The sequence below is a fragment of the Mytilus edulis genome, chromosome 4, assembly GCF_963676685.1.
Source record: "Mytilus edulis chromosome 4, xbMytEdul2.2, whole genome shotgun sequence".
Lineage (NCBI taxonomy): Eukaryota > Metazoa > Mollusca > Bivalvia > Mytilida > Mytilidae > Mytilus > Mytilus edulis.
Genome location: NC_092347.1, coordinates 90,398,923 through 90,422,773, shown reverse-complemented (window position 1 = coordinate 90,422,773; position 23,851 = coordinate 90,398,923). Strand labels below are relative to the sequence as shown.

At 30.3% G+C, this 23,851-nt stretch overlaps 1 protein-coding gene across 8 annotated transcripts in view; it reads right to left on the bottom strand.

Moving 5' to 3' along the window:
• The window catches only part of LOC139521000 (myotubularin-related protein 10-B-like), a 34,640-nt gene that overhangs the window by 7,984 nt on the left and 2,805 nt on the right, over positions 1 to 23,851 (bottom strand). Inside the window, exons 2-16 of one of the 8 annotated variants that reach the window (XM_071314132.1) lie at positions 18,489 to 18,527; positions 14,508 to 14,549; positions 13,693 to 13,756; positions 12,383 to 12,522; positions 11,306 to 11,381; positions 10,623 to 10,649; positions 9,744 to 9,826; positions 8,929 to 8,985; positions 8,264 to 8,351; positions 7,513 to 7,642; positions 6,802 to 6,889; positions 6,337 to 6,425; positions 5,204 to 5,221; positions 3,713 to 3,840; positions 1,687 to 1,836 (exon numbers count right to left, since the gene is read on the bottom strand). In XM_071314132.1, coding sequence (XP_071170233.1) covers positions 1,687 to 1,836; positions 3,713 to 3,840; positions 5,204 to 5,221; positions 6,337 to 6,425; positions 6,802 to 6,889; positions 7,513 to 7,642; positions 8,264 to 8,351; positions 8,929 to 8,985; positions 9,744 to 9,826; positions 10,623 to 10,649; positions 11,306 to 11,381; positions 12,383 to 12,522; positions 13,693 to 13,756; positions 14,508 to 14,549; positions 18,489 to 18,527 — 1,219 coding nt within the window. The remainder of the gene's footprint in view (positions 1 to 1,686; positions 1,837 to 3,712; positions 3,841 to 5,203; positions 5,222 to 6,336; positions 6,426 to 6,801; positions 6,890 to 7,512; positions 7,643 to 8,263; positions 8,352 to 8,928; positions 8,986 to 9,743; positions 9,827 to 10,622; positions 10,650 to 11,305; positions 11,382 to 12,382; positions 12,523 to 13,692; positions 13,757 to 14,507; positions 14,550 to 18,488; positions 18,528 to 23,851) is intronic. The other 7 variants (XM_071314136.1, XM_071314134.1, XM_071314135.1 and 4 more) reach the window with 7 other exon arrangements.

Sequence of the window (23,851 nt, the reverse complement as noted above, 5' to 3'; positions counted from 1 at the left end):
AGGATCCTTTTCTAGAAAATAAGCATATCTTTTTGAAAACTTTTGGTTTAAATTCTGTTTCATTAGCATTTTACAATACCATATCTCCTCTTATTAAATCAACAACTTCCTGACCTACATATTAATCTATTGCAACAAGTTGTTTAACTGAAATGGAATACATTGTACTGTGATTCACATTTTTTGGAAATAGTTCCGAGTTTATAGGATTGAGGAATAAATAATTTTTTCAAACAAAAAAATAAAACTCCCCACTAGAGACCAAATGACTTAAAAGCTAACAACTATACATTTATCAGATGTCATGGTTTTGACAAAGTCTGCATATATACCAATTGGAAATTGTAGTTCATCTTCACTCAGGAAATCCATTCTAAAGATAATTCTCCACAATTCAACCTGTTCAACTACCTATGACAGATCAGATTTTAACTAGATATCATTGAGATGGGAGCCATCTCTGTGGGCCCCGCTGTGAATAATGTGCATTAAAAAATTGTATCTTTACCATAGGACATGGGTTTGTCAACTGAAATCAAAGTTTTTGACCTTGACCTTTGACCTAGGAAGTTGTAAATAAATTATGACACACCCTTTGGTGTTGGTTTATAAACATGTCAAGTATAAACTTTGAAATGATAACGGTTCTCAAGATATAGAGCGGACACGATCTTTACCATAGGACATGGGGTTGTCAACTGAAACCAAAGTTTTTGACCTTGACCTTTGACCTAGGAAGTTGCACATAAATTATGACACACCCTTTGGTGTTGGTTTATATACATGTCAAGTATAAACTTTGAAATGATAACGGTTCTCAAGATATAGAGCGGACACAATCTTTACCATAGGACATGGGGTTGTCAACTGAAACCAAAGTTTTTGACCTTGAACTTTGCCCTAGGCAGTCGTTCATAAATTATGACACACCCTCTGGTGTTGGTTCATATACATGTCAAGTATAAACTTTGAAATCATAACGGTTCTCAAGATATAGAGCGGACACGATCTTCACCACAGGACACAGGGTTGTCAACTGAAATTAAAGTTTTTGACCTTGACCTTTGACCTAGGAAGTTTTACATACATCATGACACACCCTCTGGTGTTGGTTAAAATGGATGTCAAGTTTAAACTTTGAAATCATAACGGTTCTCAAGATATAGAGCGGACACGATCTTCACCACAGGACACAGGATTGTCAACTGAAACCAAAGTTTTTGACCTTGACCTTTGACCTAGGAAGTTTTACATACATCATGACACACCCTCTGGTGTTGGTTAAAATGGATGTCAAGTATAAACTTTGAAATCATAACGGTTTTTAAGATATAGAGCGGACACAAAGTTAAAGTGTTACGGACGGACGGACGGACGGACAGACTGATCACTATAGGGCGACCCGCCTTAGTCGGCGGGGCCCTAATTATTTTTATCAAAAGAATGATGAGCATGAAACTGAAAAAAATATACAAAGATTTAAAGAAAATACTTGAAACAACATTTAATCAAAAGTGTTCCTTACATGGTATCTATAGAAACAGCTTGGTGTCAGGATGATATTTATTATATGACCTTTACCTACCTTTAGTAACAACTGTCTTTTGTTTATTGACTATAGTATCTATGGTTTCTATAGAAACAGTTTGATATTGTGATGCTATCCATAATATGACCTTTACCTACCTTTTATAACAACTGTCTTTTGTTTATTGACTATAAGATCCATTGTCTCAATAGAAACAGCCATACACTGGGATACTAATGATAGCCATTTAGAATTTTCTAAACTTGACATCCAATTTATATCTTGTACTAGAAAGTCCTTTTCGGAATCTGAAAAAACAATAAAACAGAAGTTTTAGAATTATCACATAACGCCAATATATTACCAGAATGAAGGAACATTATGTTTGCCAGTAATACATTTATAATTCTATAGGAGAAAACTTTTTCCTAGAATAGTATTGAATGTTAATTTTACCAAAAAATTCTTGTTTCAAAAGATCTGTTGAACACAGCAATGATCTTTGGAATATATAATTATTTAGTGTAAAATTAAAACTAGATACATCCAAGTACTGATACAAAATTCTAAATAAATGATGTATTTCAACTTTAAGGGTTTAAATATTTCCACTTTAATAAAGGATCGATTTTTTTTTCTGTTGGTTAAAATGCATGTGGATAACAAAAGAGTTTTTACAAAATAAATCATGAACAAGAATGTGTCCTCAGTACACGAATGCCCCACTCGCACTATCATTTTCTATGTTCATTGGACCGTGAAATTGGAGTAAAATCTCTAATTTGGCATTAAAATTAGAAAGATCATATCACAGGGAACATGTGTACCAAGTTTGAAGTCGATTGGACTTCAACTTCATCAAAAACTACCTTGACCAAAAACTTTAACCTGAGGCGGGACAGACGGACGGACGAACGAACGGACGGACGAACGAACGGACGGACGGACGGACGGACGGACGAACGGACGGACGGACGAACGGACGGACGGACGCACAGACCAGAAAACATAATGCCCCTCTACTATCGTAGGTGGGGCATAAAAATTATCATTAGCAGATATGTTTTTAGAGTGATTTATACTTTACATTCATATTTCAACTATTAATGCATGTGTATATCAATAAGGGTGATGACCAATTATAATGTTTTAGATGTATTCAAGATTGTTTAATGATATATGTACAGAATGATATAGTTGACACATATTACAATTATATTTTGATATAAATATCATAAACAGTTCCAATTAAATGTCTTGAGCAGTAAAGTATACAAATTCAAATGATATCTATGATAGAAAGTGATCACTGTTTTCTAATGAATGACAGTTTAAGATGTTCGTTTTTTCAATAACACAGCAAATATGTATAATAATCATTTTCATATGATATCATGCAATAATTGGAATTGAATAGTTCTTTGGTTATAATGTGCTTGATACCTAAGGAAATGGATCTCTTCAGCCTATCTCCTGTTTAAATAACAAAGACATTACACACATGATCTGGGATATATGTCATAAAACATACTCAGTACAAGATTTGTGCTCAAAACACCAAATATAGTATTTTGTTAGGTTGATGAGATTGAGTATGAACGTTTGATGACCACAAGGCCTAACATTATCAAATCAAATGTATTTATATGCCACTAAGTGGACAGGGTTTATAGTGTTGTCACTATCCAACTTTGTGTGACAGTGTCTGTTTGAAATCAAACAGTTGTCTGCTCTTTGTTTGTTCTTCAGACGACTGTACTTTTAGTGCGTCCTGATGACATACATGATGATTAATGATAATGATGACTTACAAAATTTGATGAAATAGTTCTTTTCTAGAAGATTTTTGTAATGCCTGAAGATCTAAAGCTGATTTTGGTACATGAGTGTTTAATGACTACTTACCGATACAGTTTACATTTTTATTCATGTTACTCTATAGTTACATGAGAAAAATGAAATTTTCTTTCTACAGCTTAGACTAACAATAGGATAAATTAGTACATAATGAATGTTTTAAAGCACAAACAAAATTCATTAAAAAAATACTGTTCGATTTTCAAAAATGTTGTTATTTAAATCAAATAATACCAAAAAAAACAAAAAAATATAACTATTATAATACAAATTGCAGAAAAACTGTAAATACAAATATCCTAAAACAATCAGCTGTTATAAATTTACCTATTAGACATAATTCTTTTAACTTTTCATAGCTACTCTGTAAATCTTTCAGTGATGGACATGACTTATTAAGGTCTATGATTTCAGGTGGACCCTTGTTGTCTGCCATTTGTACAGCTGTTAACAACCTGAAGATGATATAAAGAACAATACTATAAATCATACATATATATTATTGAACTACAATTGATCATCACTGATATCACTACATCCCTCTCCCCAAAACAGGCTATATGTTGATGAAGAAGTTCGTTTGTTTCTATCTTACTTGTAATTGGCAAGAAAATGAAGGCAGTTTGTATTCCTCTGAGGTGAGAAATTTTAATATCTTATGTTGTATGTTACACATTCATTAACAAGCACTACAAGTATATTGTGCATAAAATGTAAATTGAATTGAATCCACATTGAATTCACATCTTTCTTCATTCTGACAATGTTAAAATATGTGAAAGTTAAAAAAAAAAATAGATGAAAGTTTTACACAGTTTTTCTTAATTCAACTTTTAAAAGAGTTATTCAAGTTTTCCAGTAGGGTCATTAAGATTTTTAAAATTTATTTAAAATTTCAATACTAAAAATACTATACAACAGTGAACTATGATAATCAATAGACTTCTTTCATATAACTGACTTAAAACTCGGGAGAATATCATTTTTGACAGGCTACCTACTCTGTGGTAGGACATTCTGTTACTCAGATATCTTTAATTGTTTTCTAATTTTTATACACAACAAAACAGTTAATTTTTTCTCCAAATTACAGCTATTGTAGCACTTTTTTACTTCTTTTGTTTTGCTCTTACTTGAGGGAGTACCAGAATGTTGTACAATAGATTAGGTAAACTGTTAAAAATTATATACTCGAGTCAAAAGTCTTTATTATGAAAATAGTCTATTGTGTTAAAGATGAAATGTTATGGAATATTAAATGGATCACACATGCATTCTAAATGTTATATACAATAATCTTATTACATACACAAACTGGCATAACATTATAACATGTAATACAATGTAGCCTATCTTTTAACACACACAAACTTGCACAATATAAACCTGGAATATACTTATATTAAAATACCCTCATACACAAAACAAAAAATAAAATAAAAATAAAACACATGCATAATTTGTTTGTATAATCCTTTCCATGCTTGGAACTAAAATAAAGCAAACTCTGTTCTTATATAAATGCCCTATACAGACATGTGTTACTGTTTCATTACCTTTTTTAAATTAACATTATAAAAACTTTATTCTCTTAAATTGACATTTCAAAATTTTCATGTTCTTAATATCTTTTCAGAAGCAAACATACTATTTTTACCACTCTTTTGTTTTAGATGTAACAGAAGTCAACTTCTACTTACATGTATTGGAAGTAAAAAATCACACATTATATCATTAATTCAACCAGCAATACAAATTATGGGAAGTTAACAATCAGTAACACAAAGCCTATTAACAATTACAACAAAATGTACATACATCTTGGATGTGTATTCCCTGTAAATGTAATAATAACTTTACCTATATATCCCACACTCATACACATCTAAATACTTATTATATTCATTTTAAATTGGAATATATGAATGACTAACTGACTGAATAAATAAATGAGTGAATGAATCCATGAATGGATGAAAAAATGAATCAATGAGTGAATGAATCAATGAGTGAATAACAAAATGAGTGAATGATAAAATGACAAAATGATAAAATGACAAAATGATAAAAAAAATTTAATGAATGAATAAATCAATGAGTGAATAAATCAATAAACAGATAGATTAATGAATTAATAAAATATGAATGAATAAATTATAAATAAATGATTGATTGATTGAATAAATTACTTAATCAATTCATATATAAATTTTAATAAATAAATGAATATTAAGCACCTAATTGTTGATTTAAAGCTGCCCAAACATGAGCCTTAGTACTGTTAGAAAAAGTAATCTATGATTCACATAAACTGTATCACTATTTCATCATGAAGAATGCAACATTCCCCAAATATATTTCAATATTGTCAATCAAGAAAAACACAAGCATAAGTCTGCTGTAATTACAAACTTTAAATGATGCACTGTCAATTAACAAAAAAATCAAGGTGCAAGCTACAGTCAGTTAGAGGAACCAATATCAAAATACAAAACAATAATTTTTTATATATTGTGACCTAATTCCTTGCTCTTCATTCAGTTGTGGTATATAACCTTTATAAGCTTGCATACCTTTATTCACCAAAGCAAAATGAAATTTAGCATTGGAAATTGTCTGGCTTGCTGTTAAGATTTTATAACCCTGGTATGTAGGCATCTTAATGTTAAATTAAGAGCTTGAGATGCTGCATGTACTGACACTTTGTCTATTGTTGACAAATGTGTGCTGCTTTCTAGATGCCATTTGATTCACTAACTCTTCTTTAACAATAAGTGTTTATGTATAAACTCCTTTTTACAAATAATGTGCATCCAAAGCTTGACACGGAATGTATCTGTTGGCAGACACATCTGACTGTTGTTTTACAAATCTGATAATGAGATTGCTTTGCCTTTTGTTTGATGTGATGTATATGCTACTTATATTTAATGTAGTTCATAAAATTTTACCTTTCTTCAAATGTAGCAACATCAGACTGAGGTAATAGGTTGGCCATTCTAACCAGACTTACACCATTGGTATGTGTATAACACCATGTCTACAAACAGTAATACACAGACTTTAATACACAAACTAGCAGTTATGTAAAATTATACTTATTTTGTTAAGTAATTAATTTTGGCCAAGTGCAGATGTTAATTTTATAGCACCATATGTACGTTACAAAAGGGGAGTTGTTCAATCACAAATCAAACAATATAATCACGTTCTACTGAAAAGTTTTCTTAACATAATACAATTACAGATGTTAAACACTTATGATTGTGTGTGTCTGAAATAATAGAATATAGAAGCTAGGATTTTTGAAAATAAGGCACAAATTTGTTCTTGTACTACAAGTTCTTAAAACATACAGAGACATTGAGAATTTATAACAGCATGTAGTTTTAACACTATAAAACATAAGGGCTTACTGGTATTCTTCTGTCTACAAAATGTGAGGAAGCTTTCTGGAGGTCAAAGTTCAGCAAACCACAGGGAACTACAAATCTTTCTGGTAAACTGAAATAGATATTGTATAACATTTTTGCAACATAAAAACAATCAATCATATGAATATTTTCTTCCATTTAAGTCAAGTTACTCCTAATACTCCAAGAGAACAACAGTAACAGGTAGGTATAGCAAGTCATTGCTCTTGTGTTCTTGTCCCAATGTTATCAGTGGCTGTCTCCTTTTTAAATTAATTTTTTGGGTCAATTAGAGAATTCAATGTTGATGGTAGATCTTTGGCAGTCTCTGATAAATCAATTCACAGCCTTTTCTAGACTAGGCCAATAGGGTGGATTTAGAGCATGACATATCATATGACACTTGTCTTGATCACCCTATGTAAACCTCTAGATGTTTTTTTGTGTCATCTTTTTTTTATCATATGTTCTTATAACTATTTGGAAATCTGTACCGGTTGATCCAAGAATCTGTCCAGCTAAAACTATTAATGTCATACAACAATCACTTTTACATTGTGAAATCAGATATTTTGTATTATGACATCAAATTTTTACAGGAACGTTTGTGAAGTCCAGAAATTACGGACTAATAGCAATAAGGTGTATTATATGCTTTTTTTAGATAAACAAATAATTTGTGCTATAGTTATTGATTCAAAATATAAGACATACCTTGTAGACATGTGATAACTGGCATTGACATCTGTCACCCACCATTTATTGGAACATCTACATCGATTTATCTCCCTTTCCCAGTCAGTAGGACTATCATACAGTGGGGTGTCAACAGAACTGCCAAAATCTGTAAATATAAAACATTCTACCTGTATACTGTAGTATCAAAGGTTTTTATAAAAATATTGATCATAAAGGAATTGTATTTCTCTTCGATTCAGATTTTCAAAATTGCAGATTAATAAGAAGTAAAAGATGTACTTGCTTCAGTTTCTGATAACTTACAAATTGAAATTGTTTAACAAATACATCACTGAAGGTTTAAAGGTGAATTAAAGAATCAAAATTTAACTGTTTCAATTCTTGTACATCCTTGGCTTTCAAATATTCAGCTATCAGCATTCCTGATGAAGGTAAATAAATAAAAGCTCTTGGAACACATGAAATTTATGTGCTTGGGACACATGAAATTTATGTGATCTTATTTCCCTTCTATTTAATTTATTGATCAGCAGGAGTACTGGTATTGGTGTAAACCATTAAAATTTCTTTGCAGTGGTACAGTAATTTATCTATATGTAATTAGAATTCACATATCTCAAATTCTGTGCATGTAAACCAACTAATTTATTTTCATGAGAAAAATTACACAAATTTGATTATTTGCATAACTGCTAAACTTGATCTTCTCTTGTATAATTCTGTTGGTTTATAATAGTCCATAAAATCCTATATAATTTGTACTTACTGAAATGTTGCTGTTCTTTTCCATAATAAAAGGCAAACAATAGTGAGGACTTTGTAGGGTATGCATAGTGTAATATTGTGTTAACTATCTGTCAATAAATAAGACAATCATATATATTAGATTTATTTTTCATGAATTGAACAATTTGTTTTTAGTAAAAGATAAAATTAAATACACCAACAACATTATCAAAGCAATAAATTGGGGAATGAATTCATGGGACACAGATCATGCTCCCACTTGCAATCATATATGGTTGAAAAAGGGACATAATTTAAGAATGGAAAAAAGTGATACTACCCAAATTTGTACTTGATCTGAGTTTTTGTGTATGATTTTCATAATATTTGGTTGAGGTAAACTTAAGTTAGAGAATGGAAACAAAAAATTCAGCATTTTTTTCATTTGTAAAGGGCATAACTCTAGAACTGTAATTTAACACCACCAAAATTCAAACTTGATCTGTATAATGTGGTTATAAGCATTATGTATAGGTTTCATAATATTTTGTTAAGGCAAAGTAAAGTGAGAGAACAGAAACCAATTTCTGGGCTTACAAACAGACAGACCGATAAGGGTAAAATTTAATAACCCAACCGCTACAGCTTGGGCAGAAAAACAGCATTTGCAGCTAATAGTCAGAATGTATAACTATGACATCTTACCATTTTGTTTTGGTCTCTTGGTGTAAACTTTAATCCAAAAACATGGACGTTGAAATTCTAAAAAAGAAATTTGTTTACAGTTACTTAAGTAGACTTCTAATTTTATTTAAAGATAAAGGTAGAAATTGCTTTATCCATCTAATTGAAATAACTTGAATTTCTGAAATATATTTTTTTTTAGATTGCAGTTAAATAAATTACTGATCTGAAATATGTATAATTATTAAATTGATTGCGATGAATTACATTGATTTCCCAGTGAAATAAAAACCAATAATTTCACATGTGAAATAAACGTGGTTATTTCACTCCTCTGGTATCATACAACAATAAGTGTTGTCATGACGTCGATAACATCGAATCAAAACAAATTGTAAATGTGTAGAAAAAGATATAGTTCCTTACATTTTCTAATTTAATTTCATAAAAAAAAAAGTCATTTGCCAATGTAATAAAAAGAATAACTAATCAAAGAACTCAAATATCGAAAAATATTCAACTCGTGACCGAACAACACTGATAATTAACTAATGCGCTTGCACGCATTTGTAAATTAATGTGTTGTTCGGTCACTCATTGAATATTTTTCTCTATTTGAATTATTCGATTAGTTATTCTATAACTATTTCTTCCATTTTGTAATTGGACTTGTGTTTATTTTACAATATTCATTGTTGTTGAAAACATCCCTCTGCCCTCAGGAAAATAGAAAACTGACTTCATGACTTCTAGGGAGGCAAACTTAACAACAGGTTTGACTGTATGTTTTTTTTTTAAATACCACTCTTAATGTACATGCAGTCCTATTATCTTACCTTACAATGTATCTCTATATACTTTGTATATGAACTGACAGTTGTTCCTGGTGATAACTTTCTTCTCCTTCCTCCAGATATCACTGAAAAAGAAATAAATTTAAGATTAATACGCCACTCTTCTTTTATTTTGTAAACTTAGCCAAGTTCTAATCTCAATAGAACAGCATCTTTTCTACTCTATTATGGAAAGGCTAATTGGTATTTAACTTTTTTTAGAATTTTTTTTACATCAAAACAGAAATAACCCATCATTTCTATAATAATATAACAGCTTGACATATAGAAAACAGCTAAATTTCTCTGTTAGTTTCAATAAATTTAAAACATTTGTAGCTTTCAATTTCACTGCTGAAAAAAAAATACGAAGAATACTATGGATAAAAATCAACAATTATTAACCATAATGAATATCACACCCAGTCAATAGGACAAAACCCCAGTAGACAATCAAAATGTGTATTATAACCATAAGTGAACATAAGCAGGTTAAACATATGAATGACTATCACCTCTGTGTAAGTACAAAGCTGTGAAAAAGATATTATGAAGTTAATTGAAAAACTACCGAAAATTTCAAAAGGAACAAAATATCAGACATGAAACCACAAAACTGTACATCAACATTGTCTTGATAGTTATCCTAGAAAATTTCTTAATAAGAATAGAAAAAAAATGTTAAATTTTCGTCATAGATTGAAGGTTAACTGGATAACTTAAATGTCATGTTTTAAAGTTATTTGGTGAGTTATCAAGCTGTTTTGCATTATTTTAATAACGGCATAAGGCAAATTGTTTCCTATTACAGTGACAATTTTATATTACTAGGAAAATAACAATTCAAAAGCATAATTGAGCTTTTAAGAACAAAATAATTACTCTTTGGTGATGGATCATTGTCTATTTCTGAAAAGAAAACACCAATCTATTTACATTTTTGTTTACTAGTACATGAAAAAAAAAATATATCATTTCTATATTTTTAAGGTTATAAAATATTCTTATGACATGTTTGCATCAGTGGCAGATTCAAACATTTTCACAAAGATAAAGGCCCACTGACTGTCATAAGAAGGGGCCTCCTCCAGTTTACTCTAAATAATCAACAAAAATTTTCCCACAAAATAGTGGAGTGCCCAGGCCTCCTATGCCCCCTTAAATCTGCCCCTGTGCATCTCAACCTTCTTCAATGGGAAACGTCTTGTCCACTGCTAAAAACTTATTATTAGTTTTAGAATTTGATTATGAAAAAAGAAGTTAATGCTGATGATTAATACTACTTTGTACAAGTACTCAGAAAATATTCCATGTCTTGATGAAATTGAACAGATACATGTATTAAATGCATTCTTTGGTTTTTTTATGTTCTTTTAAAATGCTATTAATTTGACCAATGATTTTTAAGCTAAACATATAATCAATAGATACATGAGTTTGCCCGTCTAATTGCAAAAGAATTATCCTTGTATCATGTTTGAATGAGTAGAACAATTATAAATGTGAAAATCTCGTGCCTGATATTTCATGTATTTCCCAGAGAAAAATATCTAAAATATTTTTACCTTGATAAACAGTATCTATTGAAGTTAGTGGAATGTCAAAATCACCCATCAATAAATTCCTTTGTCTTCTATTTGACTGGAAATAAAATAGCAGCAATAAACAAAATGTTTTCTTAAAACAAATACAGATCTTTAAAATGTTCTATGAAAAAAGAATAGAAGTTTACTATGTGAATTCTTTAATTATAAACACTTTGTAAAGTGCAAATGCTGAATCATTTTAAAATAACTGTTTGAATTCTTGTATTTGAGGAAAACTAACAAACTGTATGTCGAATGTATTCTTATGTCTGATATCAATGAATTTCTTAGTTTCAATCTTATAATTATTGTTCACCCTAAATTTTTCATTTGGACTTACTTTTATTTATTTCTTAGATAAATACTATCTATAAAAGAGTTTAACCTTTAAAGAAAATTTCCGCTAGAAAATTAATGTTTCTACGTTAACTTTTTGCTGTTGACTTCCACATACATGTTATTTAATTACTGTAAATTCATCCATATTTGCATGCATTGATAATTGCAATATTTTTAAATTGACAAAAATGCAAGATTTATCATTGCAATTTCTGGAAATGATGTATCAAAAATAAATGGTACAATGTAAATGTGTTCATGGAACACAGATGATGCCACTGTATGCATATAATGTTATGAAGGGACATAACTCAAGAATAGTGAAAGTTCGGCTAACCAAATTTATACTTGATCTTAATTTTGTGGTAATTAGCTCTGTGTATAAGTTTCATAACATTTGATAGTGGCAGACTAAAGTTGAAGAACAGAAACGAAAAATTTAGCAATTTTTCCATCTATAAAGGGAACAGTTAATGTGACACCACCAAAATACAAATTTGATCTGTTGTTTTTTGTGGTATTAAGCATTGTGTATAAATTTCATAACATTTGGTTGAGGCAGATTAAAGTTAGAGAACAGAAACCAATTTTGGGACATATGGCAGATGTACAGACAGACAAAGGTAAAACTAAATGCCCTGTCCACTAAGGCAGTGGCATAAAAATGCCTTCAAAATTTCAAATGTCTATGTATTGCTAATAAGACAATATCTTTACCCCTTCATAGGATGATCTATCCTCTGTGACAAAGGAAACTTTAAAGTTAGTGACAAACAGTTTCCCTGAGACGCCAGACTTCCTGTCAGTAAAGGCACTAAAACTTAATGTCTTGTCTGCCTCTGCTATCTTGCATTCTCCTGTAAATGTAAACAATAGGTAAAACACTATATAATTGCGTTGTTTAAAAAAATAAGAAGTTGTATTCTGGTACTCAAATAAATTGTATGGGTTATACACGACCAATAGTTTACATCGCAGTTAACATCATTTAAGTTTCCCCCTTTTTCTCTAGATGAAAAGTGTAAACCGTTAGCATTAACATAAAAAAATAATCACAAAAAAACAATAGTGAAAATTCAATGAAGACATGTGGCATTAAGTCTGTTAATTGGCAGTACTAGTGAAATCAGTTCCATCTACTGGTCCGATCAAAAACATTACAAAGTGCTAGTTACTGATGAGGTGTATGAAGTGACTGACAGTTTACTTTTGTTACTTGGCTACCTTGTGCATATATTCAATTGGTTTTTTTTATTTTTAATTCAAAAATGTGTATTGCTTTTGATAAACTACTTATATGATATGAGCTTAATTAAAAAAAACACACAATATCACTTACAACTAAATTTAAACAGATTATATGAGTATTGATTCTAAAAAATATAGCCATCCTTACTATGAATGCATAAACTTTTATTTCATCAAATATGTCATATATTTCCCACTTATGATTGATTTCTATAATATAACCAATATACAATTTTATAGGGAAATATTTTTGAAAATTGGAACTTCCACCAAAAAAGAGTATATATATCACTTGGGCAATAAGAAACTTAAAAGTTATAGACACCACACAGAGGACGCCCTAACAATTGTCAACACACTGATATACAGAAACCTATATTTCTTGCTATATATATGGTTACCCAATATTATCCCTTCTCTAATTCTATGGAAATTTATCCTGTGGATACTCATGGATTATCGGATTTATCCAATCTTGATAGTTAAATTGTAAATTTTAAAGTCCTCGCCAAGGCTCGTACTTTAAAATTGATAATTTAACTATCTCGCTTGGATAAATCCAATAATCCACTCGTATCAATGTAAGAATCTATATTTATCACTTACTAATGTGAACTCAAGTTATATATAAGTATGAAGTCTCGTTTTCATGTGAAGTTTGTTTTAGTGTTTACAGTTAAACAACAAGCTTAAGCTCTTAAACTTCCTTGGTTACTAAAAATAAAACTCCTAGCTGACTGGAAATCAGATCTTTTTATTTTTTTTTATTAATATCTTACCAGCAAGAAGTCGTGGAGACAAATCTGTCTGGAAGAACGATGAGGCTCTCTCCTTCATGTCGTCCTAAAAAAGGAAAATAAACAAATTTAGTCTTAAATAACTTCTACTTGAATATTAAGATCTACAAACATAACAATTCACAAGATTTATGATAAAGTATTGAGGTTCAAACCAACACTAACAATTAACAATACTTTGACAAAACAATTTTCTTTACAGTCAGGAAATTCTAATATTTTAAGGAAGTTCTACTATAGTATGTAAGAAAAAAAAACAATTCATGTGATTTCAAGTGTTTTATGAAAGTGTTAACACCTTAAGTGTCAATATGTAACAGGATTTTCCTTTAATATCGCAAGAAAAAAGTTTTACAACAGGAAAGATTGTTGAAAGAAAATCTGAATGTTAAAAAGTGTGATATTTTTACACATAATCTTGAACTAAATACCTCCATCTTTTTATAAATGTGGTCAGTGAACATCCTTCCTAATATAAGTACTTCTAACCAGGAAATTGTACATAAAACCATTTATTTCAAAACAATAAGATTTTACTTCCTTAAGTGGAAGAATTTATTAGAACTAGGTTATACCCACAAGTAAAGGTATAAAACGTGTAATAAATTAAACAAAGATTTTTTTATATCTAACAAACCAAGAATATCTCTACTCATAATAAAATATTTCTATTGATAGAATGCTACAGCTATAATTGATAGATGTTATTCGGTAACTTCTCAATATATACATGTACACTTATGTGTTAAATAAAATAATAATAATTCATAAGAAAAAAGGTTTCAGTAGTGACTTACTTTTTCGTTGTCCTCGTCCTCATCAATGTAGGACTTGAATGTCTGAAAAATAAAATTTCACCAATTACTTCCTCATTTTAATTACCCTTTGCTTATTAATATCATGTACTCAGAAAGGATTGGAAGCATGTCCTTTTATGGTAAGACTGTTTTAGTTGTTTTCCGATATTACGTTGCACATTATTCCTTACCTATTTTTAAGCATGAAAAAATTATTTACTAAAATAAAAGGATATAATTAAAATAATTGACATCAGGTCTAGTGGCTCTTAAGAGACCAAACTATTATTTTGAGCTATGCTAAATACCTAAAATTATTTACTAAAATAAAAGGATATAATCAAAATAATTGACATCAGGTCTAGTGGCTCTTAAGAGACCGAACTATTATTTTGAGCTATGCTGAATACCTAAACTTATGTTATCACATTAAAGTTCTCCAACATTAAACCTGACTTTTCAACAGAATCTTTATTAAAAAAAAAAATCCTGTATCTAAAAAATAATGAAAATTTGGAAGTGTCTGGCTGCAGACAATTGTGAAAGGCCCTGAATTACAGCTGACCAGAATGAAAACAACATTTTTATTTACAATCTTTTGGTTTCCATACAGTATATCACTTCTGTCATACTGACCACTTGTTTAAAGTTTCTGAATTTTGCCATATAACACAATGGGAACCAATGTGGCATCAAACACCAATATAATTAAAGTATAGACTTTCAAAAGGTTATCGCCCTGATCATTCCTATACAGCTTAGAATGATTTAAAATATTATTTTCAGACGAAATTAATTGAAAATTCATTCATCAGAATCAATAAATAAGTTGGGGAAAATGAGATTTTCTTTATAATAATAAACAATAATAAATTGCAAATGGTTTGTTTACGCTGACTTTTGGGATATGTCACCCAATCAGGACAAAAACACCAACACAATCTGTACAAAGGGTTTCCCATTATCATTCCAATAAAGTTTTACGAGAATCGTCATGGTAGTTTAAGAGCAGAAGAAATCTGAATTTATTTATTGGAGTTATATTATGTATGTTAGAGCGCAGAATTTATACTCTAAAATCAGAGTTTCTGCAAGGCTTTTTCGCTTTGTAAATATAAATGTGACAGTACTTCACCAAATTTCATATTTAAAATTGTAATATCATTACATGTATTCTAAAAATTAGTCATAAGTTGCTACATTTCATCTCTCATTTGTGTCCTGCGATCAGAAATCTCGATAAATGCATGCAATTAGTTATGCACTTAAAGCTTAAGTAATTTCATTGATTAATCAATTACAAAAGTTCTGTTTATATGATACTATGGTTATCTGTCAAGTATATATGTTTCATATACATTTTACTTCCTGTGAATGGGATATATTATATTTTAACAATTAAGTACAGATATATGATTGGTGCGATAAATTTCAACTATTTCCTTTAATAGCTGTTGCTACTTTAATTGAAAAACAGGCAATATTATTATTATTTTTATTATTATTATTATACAATAATTATAATATTAAAATTACCCTAAGTGCTCACAATAGCACATTTTTTATTGTCTCTGGTAAATATATTCATAAATATTCTTGTCTCAGGACAATTAAGAGCTTGATTTAATTTAAGATGCTGTTTAGTCTATTGTTGAAGATTGTTAACTAGAGGCTCTAAAGAGCCTGTGTCGCTCGCCTTGGTCTATGTGAATATTAAACAAAGGAAGCAGATGGATTCATGACAAAATTGTGTTTTGGTGATGGTGATGCGTTTCTACATCTTACTTTACTGAACATTCTTGCTGCTTACAATTATCTCTATCTATGATGAACTTGGCCCAGTAGTTTCAGTGGAAAATGTTAGTAAAAATTTGCAAATTTTATGAAAATTGTTAAAAATTGACTATAAAGGACAATAACTCCTTAGGGGGTCAATTGAACATTTTGGTCAGTTGACTTAAGTTTAGGTCTTACTTTGTTGTACATTATTGCTGTTAAAAGTTTATCTCTATTTATAAAAATATTCAAGATAATAACAAAAAACAGCAAAATTTCCTTAAAATTACCAATTCAGGGGCAGCAACCCAACAACAGGTTGTCCGATTCATCTGAAAATTTCAGGGCAAATAAATCTTGACCTGATAAAACATTTTACCTCAATGTCAGATTTGCTCGAAATGCTTTGTTTTTTTAGTTATAAGCCAAAAACTGCATTTCACCTCTATGTTCTATTTTTAGCCATGGCAGCCATCTTGGTTGGTTGGCCAGGTCACCGGACACATTTTTAAAACTAGATACCCAATAATGATTGTGGCCAAGTTTGGTTTAATTTGGCCCAATAATTTCAGAGGAGAAGATTTTTGTAAAAGTTAACAGACGACGCTGGACGACAATGACGACGATGGACACAAAGTGATGAGAAAAGCTCACTTGGCACTTGGGGCTAGGTGAGCTAATAAAAAGCAATGTTTCTTTGTATGTGAAGTTTTCTTGTTGGTTTGCTGTCTCATTGATGCACAAACTGTACATTTGTAGCTTCTCTTTTCTTGTAAAGATGTTGGCACATTAAGTATGAGAATTAGAATCAGCTTTGAAATTGATGATAAATTAGTGATATATATAGTGTGAGAATCAGGTATGAAAATATGGAATGATAGATCAGTGACAAATTGGTGTAAGGATAAGGTATGAAAATTGGATAATAGATCACTAAGATCAGTGACATATCCAGCATTAGGATCAGGTATGAACATTGAATGATAGATTACTAAGATCAGTGACATACCCAGCATTAGGATCAAGTATGAACATTGAATGATAGATCACTAAGATCAGTGACATATCCAGTATTAGGATCAGGTATGAACATTTAATGATAGATCACTAAGATCAGTGACATATCCAGTATTAGGATCAGGTATGAACATTAAATGATGGATCACTAAGATCAGTGACATATCCAGCATTAGGATCAGGTATGAATATTGGTTGATAGATCACTAAGATCAGTGATGTATCCAGCATCAGGATCAGGTATGAATATTGAATGATAGATCACTAAGAACAGTGACATACCCAGCATTAGGATCAGGTATGAACATTGGTTGATATATCACTTAGATCAGTGACATATCTAGTATTAGGATCAGGTATGAATATTGGTTGATAGATCACTAAGATCAGTGACATATCCAATGATTTGAATAAACAATCAGTGACATATAATACCCAGTGTTAGGGGCTGTGCAGCAAAGAATGTGTTTGGGTAATAGATTTTATGAGGCTTTATTGATATATATTATGTATTTGAGGTGAGTCCATATCAGTGTGAGGATAATAATTCAGTGACAATTGCTATCCTATGTAATCAGTGTGAATGAGTTTGGATAACAGTGGTGCATCCATAGTGAGGATAAGGTACAAAACATTTGAATAGAAAATTAAGAACGCAATGTACACAAGAATTCATATTTTAAACATGTTAAACAAACTCAATGAATGACTGACTCAATTTTATCATTTCAAATTGGAAAAAATATATCTACATTTTAAAGTTAATATGGTAAATGAATATATAATATGCAAATGTTTGCTGTATAATATTATAATGTATATGTATGCCTTTATGTTATCTTATTAAAATATATAGGTATATCCTGGTACCTTTGATAACTATTATATGGTCAAAGTTCAATTCCGAAATTTATATTGTTTTGTAACTTACTACATACACAACAGCTTTTTTGTTATTTTCTTTTAACACAGTCTCTTTAAATTAATCACATTTAAAAAACTTGGACAGTAACTTTGTCATATACATTTTTTTGTACTTGAAATTTATTTCAAAAGTTGGCCATTAAGTGTCTTTATAATGATTCTGAGTGTATTCTATTTTGCATCATATTTTTAGGATAATAAGGAGGAACAAATCTTGGAGAACAAAGGTGTTATACACTCTGGAGTATTGAATGGACTACCTACCTGCATTCGATGATAATGCTGTATCTCAACATTTCCATTCTGAAGAACAGTTATATAGTTAAAGACATGAAAATGTTTGTTTGCTTGTTCCTATCTTTGAGGGAAGTGCCAGTGGGTGTTATTCAAACTAATAAAGCCTAAATTACATTAATTATAAATTTACATAATCTGGCATAAAACCAAGATTTGCTTGTACAGGTGGTACAATGTATAAGGCATAAATGACTTATAATTGGATGGTAGTGAACTGAAACACTGAAAATTTAAAATTATTTGGCATTGGTGATAGTGACCATTTTAAAACCTTCATTATGCTTGTCTGAATGTAAATGACTTTATGTATATGTAGCTATACATGTATATATAGACAGTGCATATCTTTTTGAAAAGTTGCAATGTTTATGTTCTCTAAAACCCTGTAAAAAACGAAGCATGGATGGATGTATTTTACTCATGATGTACTGAAATTTGAAGTTTTCTACTAGCATGACTAGTAAATATATATTATATTGTAGTATTTAAAAGCTATTTATCAGGCAAACATTACTCAGACCATTGTCATAAGATAGTCTTTATATCAGATATCAATATTTAAAACTATCACATGGAGTCTATTTATTGAAGCAGTCTTAGAATAAGGACATGTCCTAAGACTATATTAGGACATATCTTTTCCAAATTGTTAAATGTTTTGAAGCCTTTTAAAAAGAATAGATAACCCATTCATCAAGGTATTTCCTGAAAGTGATTGATCTTTATCTTCTCCTTAAAAAAATAGTTACTAATTTATATAAAAATAAATTTGTTATAATTTACCATGAACTGATTTTATTTGAAAAAATGTCTTCTAATATTTAGGAACTCATACTTTATAAAAGTAAGGAGGGTATGATTGCCAATGAGACATTTATCCACCAAGGTCAAAATAATAAAGATGTAAGCATCTCTTTTCTTTTTAATGCTTCAAACTTTTCAACTACACAACAGGAAATTAGCCGTAGGGCTTTCATGAGTCCTAATTGGTTAAATATAAACCTTCATGCTATTATTATTTTACAAAAATCTACTAGATATTAAAAATGTCAATTTACCATCAATGGAGAAGATACACCCTGTATTCTCCTAACTAAGAACATTTTTTACATGTATAGTACTGGTACAGGTATTATCCTATGAATTAATGTTTGCATTTGTCATGGTGGATTGATTATTGAGGTACATAATTTGTACATATTTGACACTGATGTAACCTGAGGATATATATGGTAATCTATGTAAGATATCCATTGATTAACATCATTATAAACTTCTTATATCACTCGATATGACTAACTTTTACTATGACCTGCAAATATACAAGTCATTGATATACATATTATAAGTAAATAATCAATCCTTTAAAACTAGGTTATCATCCTAAACAAAGATAATATACATTTTGTAATATCTAGTGCAAAGTATTTGTTGTTACTGATTTCTATGTTGACTCTAGGACAAATAACTCTATAGTCGTGTCAATTAAGAAATATTTTATATCAAGACTTTCATCTAATATGCAGTGGCGGATCCAGAACTTTTAAAAAGGGGGTGCACTGACTTCCAAAAGAGGGGCCTGCAATAGTCATCCTTCAGTGATTCCCTATTATATTTAACTAAATTTTTCCTACAAAAAGGGTGGCCCTAGACATCTCCCCTCCCAAAAAAAAACCTTGGATCTGCCTATGATTTATCAATCCTTTATCATGTTTATAGTAGCAGGTATTCATTTGATAAATCCAGATACAAAAATTAGAATGCAAATGAACCATCAAAATGCATTAAATAAAAAATATATTTTTGAAACAGTAACATTGACCTTTGATCATCTGACCCTAAAAACAATAAGCTTTATCTTTCCAATCAACACAAGATACTCAAGTTATCATCTATTGCATTGGATACACAGAGGGACAGAAGAAATTCAGTACTTTTCCTAGAGGATGGACAGATAGTGGCTCCGCATCCCTCTAAATATTACAATTGAATAAAGAGTCGATCTGGGTTGATAGTTTGTATTTAACAGTTTAGATAGATTTCCCCCTTTTGGAATCTAACTTGGAGTTCAATAATTTTGTAGAACTTTTTTATATGACAGTACAGTTTATACATTAAGAGATATTAGATTCAGTATATAAGCTTTTTACATGAAAATATTACATGTCCATTAATGAATAACTCCTACCTTTTGGTGTCTTGAGATTTTCTTTCTTTACAGTTACCAGTGTTAGATTCTTGTGTATATTTACAATTGTGTTCAGTGCAAATAAAACAGAATATCAATCAACTTCCTTTCAGGGTTCATCATTTAAAAGAGTCCAAACTGAAGGTCAATGTGAGGAGGAACACTTTCCAGTACAAATGTACCAGGATTGATATTTTTCATTGTAAAAGTCATTGGTCATAAATATACAAGATTACTTGGCCTACAAACAACTAAACAGACACCTTGTACATATTGAAGACAAATCAAACTGTTTATGGAGACAACTCAAACCTTCTATACAACCCACAACTGTTGTAATGCATTGGCTGATCCAGGGGGGGCTCGGGGTTGGAACCCCCCTTTTTTGGCCAATCAATGCATTTGAATGGGGACATATAGTTGGAACCCCACCCCTTTTGTCCGGGGTTGGGACCCCACCCCCTTTTTAAAATGGCTGGATCTGCCCCTGTAATGTTTAATATTTTGAGCTTGTAAGCTGTCATGTTTTTTTGTTAAATTTTCTGAAAAACTGTAAATTGATGGGCCTTCTTTAAAGATTCATACATTGTATCTCAATTACCTGTAATACATGTGAAGAGCTACTGTATTTGGATAAAATTTAATCCTTTTTCTTTAAATGATCTCTTGTGATGACTATCAATTTCTCAATCATTTAATCATACAAATCATACTAATAAAATTTCAAATTAAAATCAATTTATTTTCAAACTATGACTTTTAAGAGTAAAATTAAAAAAATAATCAAAGAGCTGAAAGCTCTGAAGAAAAATGACGCCACTGTCTCTAATATTGGGATAGTTTTTATGCAAGTCTTGATTTTCACATACCGTAATTAGTTTAACAATGCAACATGTATCGTGAGCATATAATTGATATTCGTATATGTGTGTGTGTGTGTGAAGTGAAGGTGACAACTGGCTGGTTTTTTAAGACAAATGAATAGGTCAAGACTAGCTGAATTGTACAAATAAATACCGTAGAAAGGCTTGTATATTTCTCACTGGTACATAGTCTGAATCTGGGTCCGTTCGCTTCCATTCACGTTTGCGCCCACTCATTTTCACCCCTTTCACTTTCACACCCTACATGTTCGCACCCAATCTTAATTGGTTTTGTGTTTTATAACTCTGTAAGCAAGTGTTTTCTTATAAGTATAATTGTTGTCATTGTCTCAAAATAAAGTGAGACAGCAATTTTTTTTTGTGTTGAATAAATCTTAATCATGTTTTGGATAAGGTATTGCTAAAAATAATAATAATCCTTTCTAAATAAAGTGGTATTTTGTCAACGTTTTATTTTGTGTTGAATAACTCTTAATCATGTTTTGGTTAGTGTATTGCTATAACTTGTTTCATTGACTTGTTTCAAAATGAAGTGAGATTCTGACTATGTTTGTTTCTGCGTGTTGAATAAATTTTATCATGTTTTGGTTATATTAGTGGATTGCTATATTTTGGTTTCTATGTTTTATTGTTTCGTTGTTTCAGATCAATGGGACCAAGCTGTTAAAAACAATTATCTTTTGTGTTTTTTCCTTTAAAATCTTCAATGTTTTACTCATACCAAGCTATAAATACATTCAGTATTTACACCAAAGCAATTTAAAACAACAACCATGATTTTCCAATTATTCAACTTGAATTTGAATTAAAATTGGGCGCGAATGAGTGGAGTGTGAATGTGCGAACGTGTAGGGTGTGAAAATGTATTGGGCACAAACAGACCTGATACCACACAGTCTGAACCCCCTTCTCCCACAAAATATTAAGTAAATAATCTTTTTGTTACTGCTATCAAAGGTCTAATGAAACTCAGATAGTTTCAAACATTTGTCAAAGAATTCTAGTCAAACTGGCACCTAGTTAAATTGGCACCTGGACAATCAGCACCTGGTTAAAATCGACACCTGATATAGTCAATTCGTCACCCATGTTAAATATATATTTTTAACAGTATTTTAAGCAATAGGGTAAAAATAAGAAAGGGGTTGCCAGAATTTTTTTCAGTATTTAAGCAAAAAGAGTTAAATACTAACTTTCACATTTTTGGGTGTTCATGTACATTTTGTATATATTTATTTTACTCAACTAATGACTTTTTTGGTGTATTTTTAATGATATATATATATATGAGTAGTCCAAATAATTATTACGTCTGGCAAGGCTTTTTTAATTTTATTCTGGAACACCTTCCTATGACCGCAAGGCTATGTTAATTTTTTTTCTGGGACGCCTTCCTACAAACGTCGTAGGAAGGCGTCCCAGAAAAATAATAAAATAGCCTTGCCAGACGTCATAATTATTTGGACTAATACATGAGATATTGTGTATTTTTCTGCATTATTTTAACCAGTTGAGCATTTTACAGGATTGTCATGATTGTTGGTTTAATGCTGTTTAAACTTTACTGAAAAACAAACACCTTAAATTTGCTAATTATTTGGCATGAAAGTTTGATTTATTGAAAGGGACTCATAGTTTTCCATTTTATTTTAATAATTGACTTGTTTTTACAATTACACAAATTGTCTAAGTGTTAAAACAACAGCATTGGTAAGGGCTTCGTTGTTTACCTTTATACACTACATATTCACTTTCGTTTCGTGGTTTACCAAAATACACAACAACATATTCACTATGTACTTGGTAACAGTAATTAATTAATTGAATAGAAAATATTATAACAAATATTATTGGATGCCGAATTGACGTCGAATAGGTGCCGATTTGACTAGATGCCAATTTAACCAGGTGCCGACTTGACTTGTACGTTTCAATTCCTCTGCGATCGTTTGCGGTATTTTCTTGAGAAAACCTATTTTCCATCATCAAAGAGAAGAAGAAACTGCTTTAAAATGATTCTGGAACGCTTCATGATTGTTAAAATAAGTTTAATTCACTCAAAAACAGTTTTAAAACTTGCGATTAAACAGGAAGTTTCCAAAGCACGTGTAAAAGAAGAAATTAACCGGTGAGAGTGGAAATCCGTATAAGATAAGATAAGATAAGATAATTTTATGACAGATATCCCTATAGTACGACTTTGAAAGTAAAACAGTTCAATCCTTTTGTAAAACAATCTTTAATATACCTATCACATT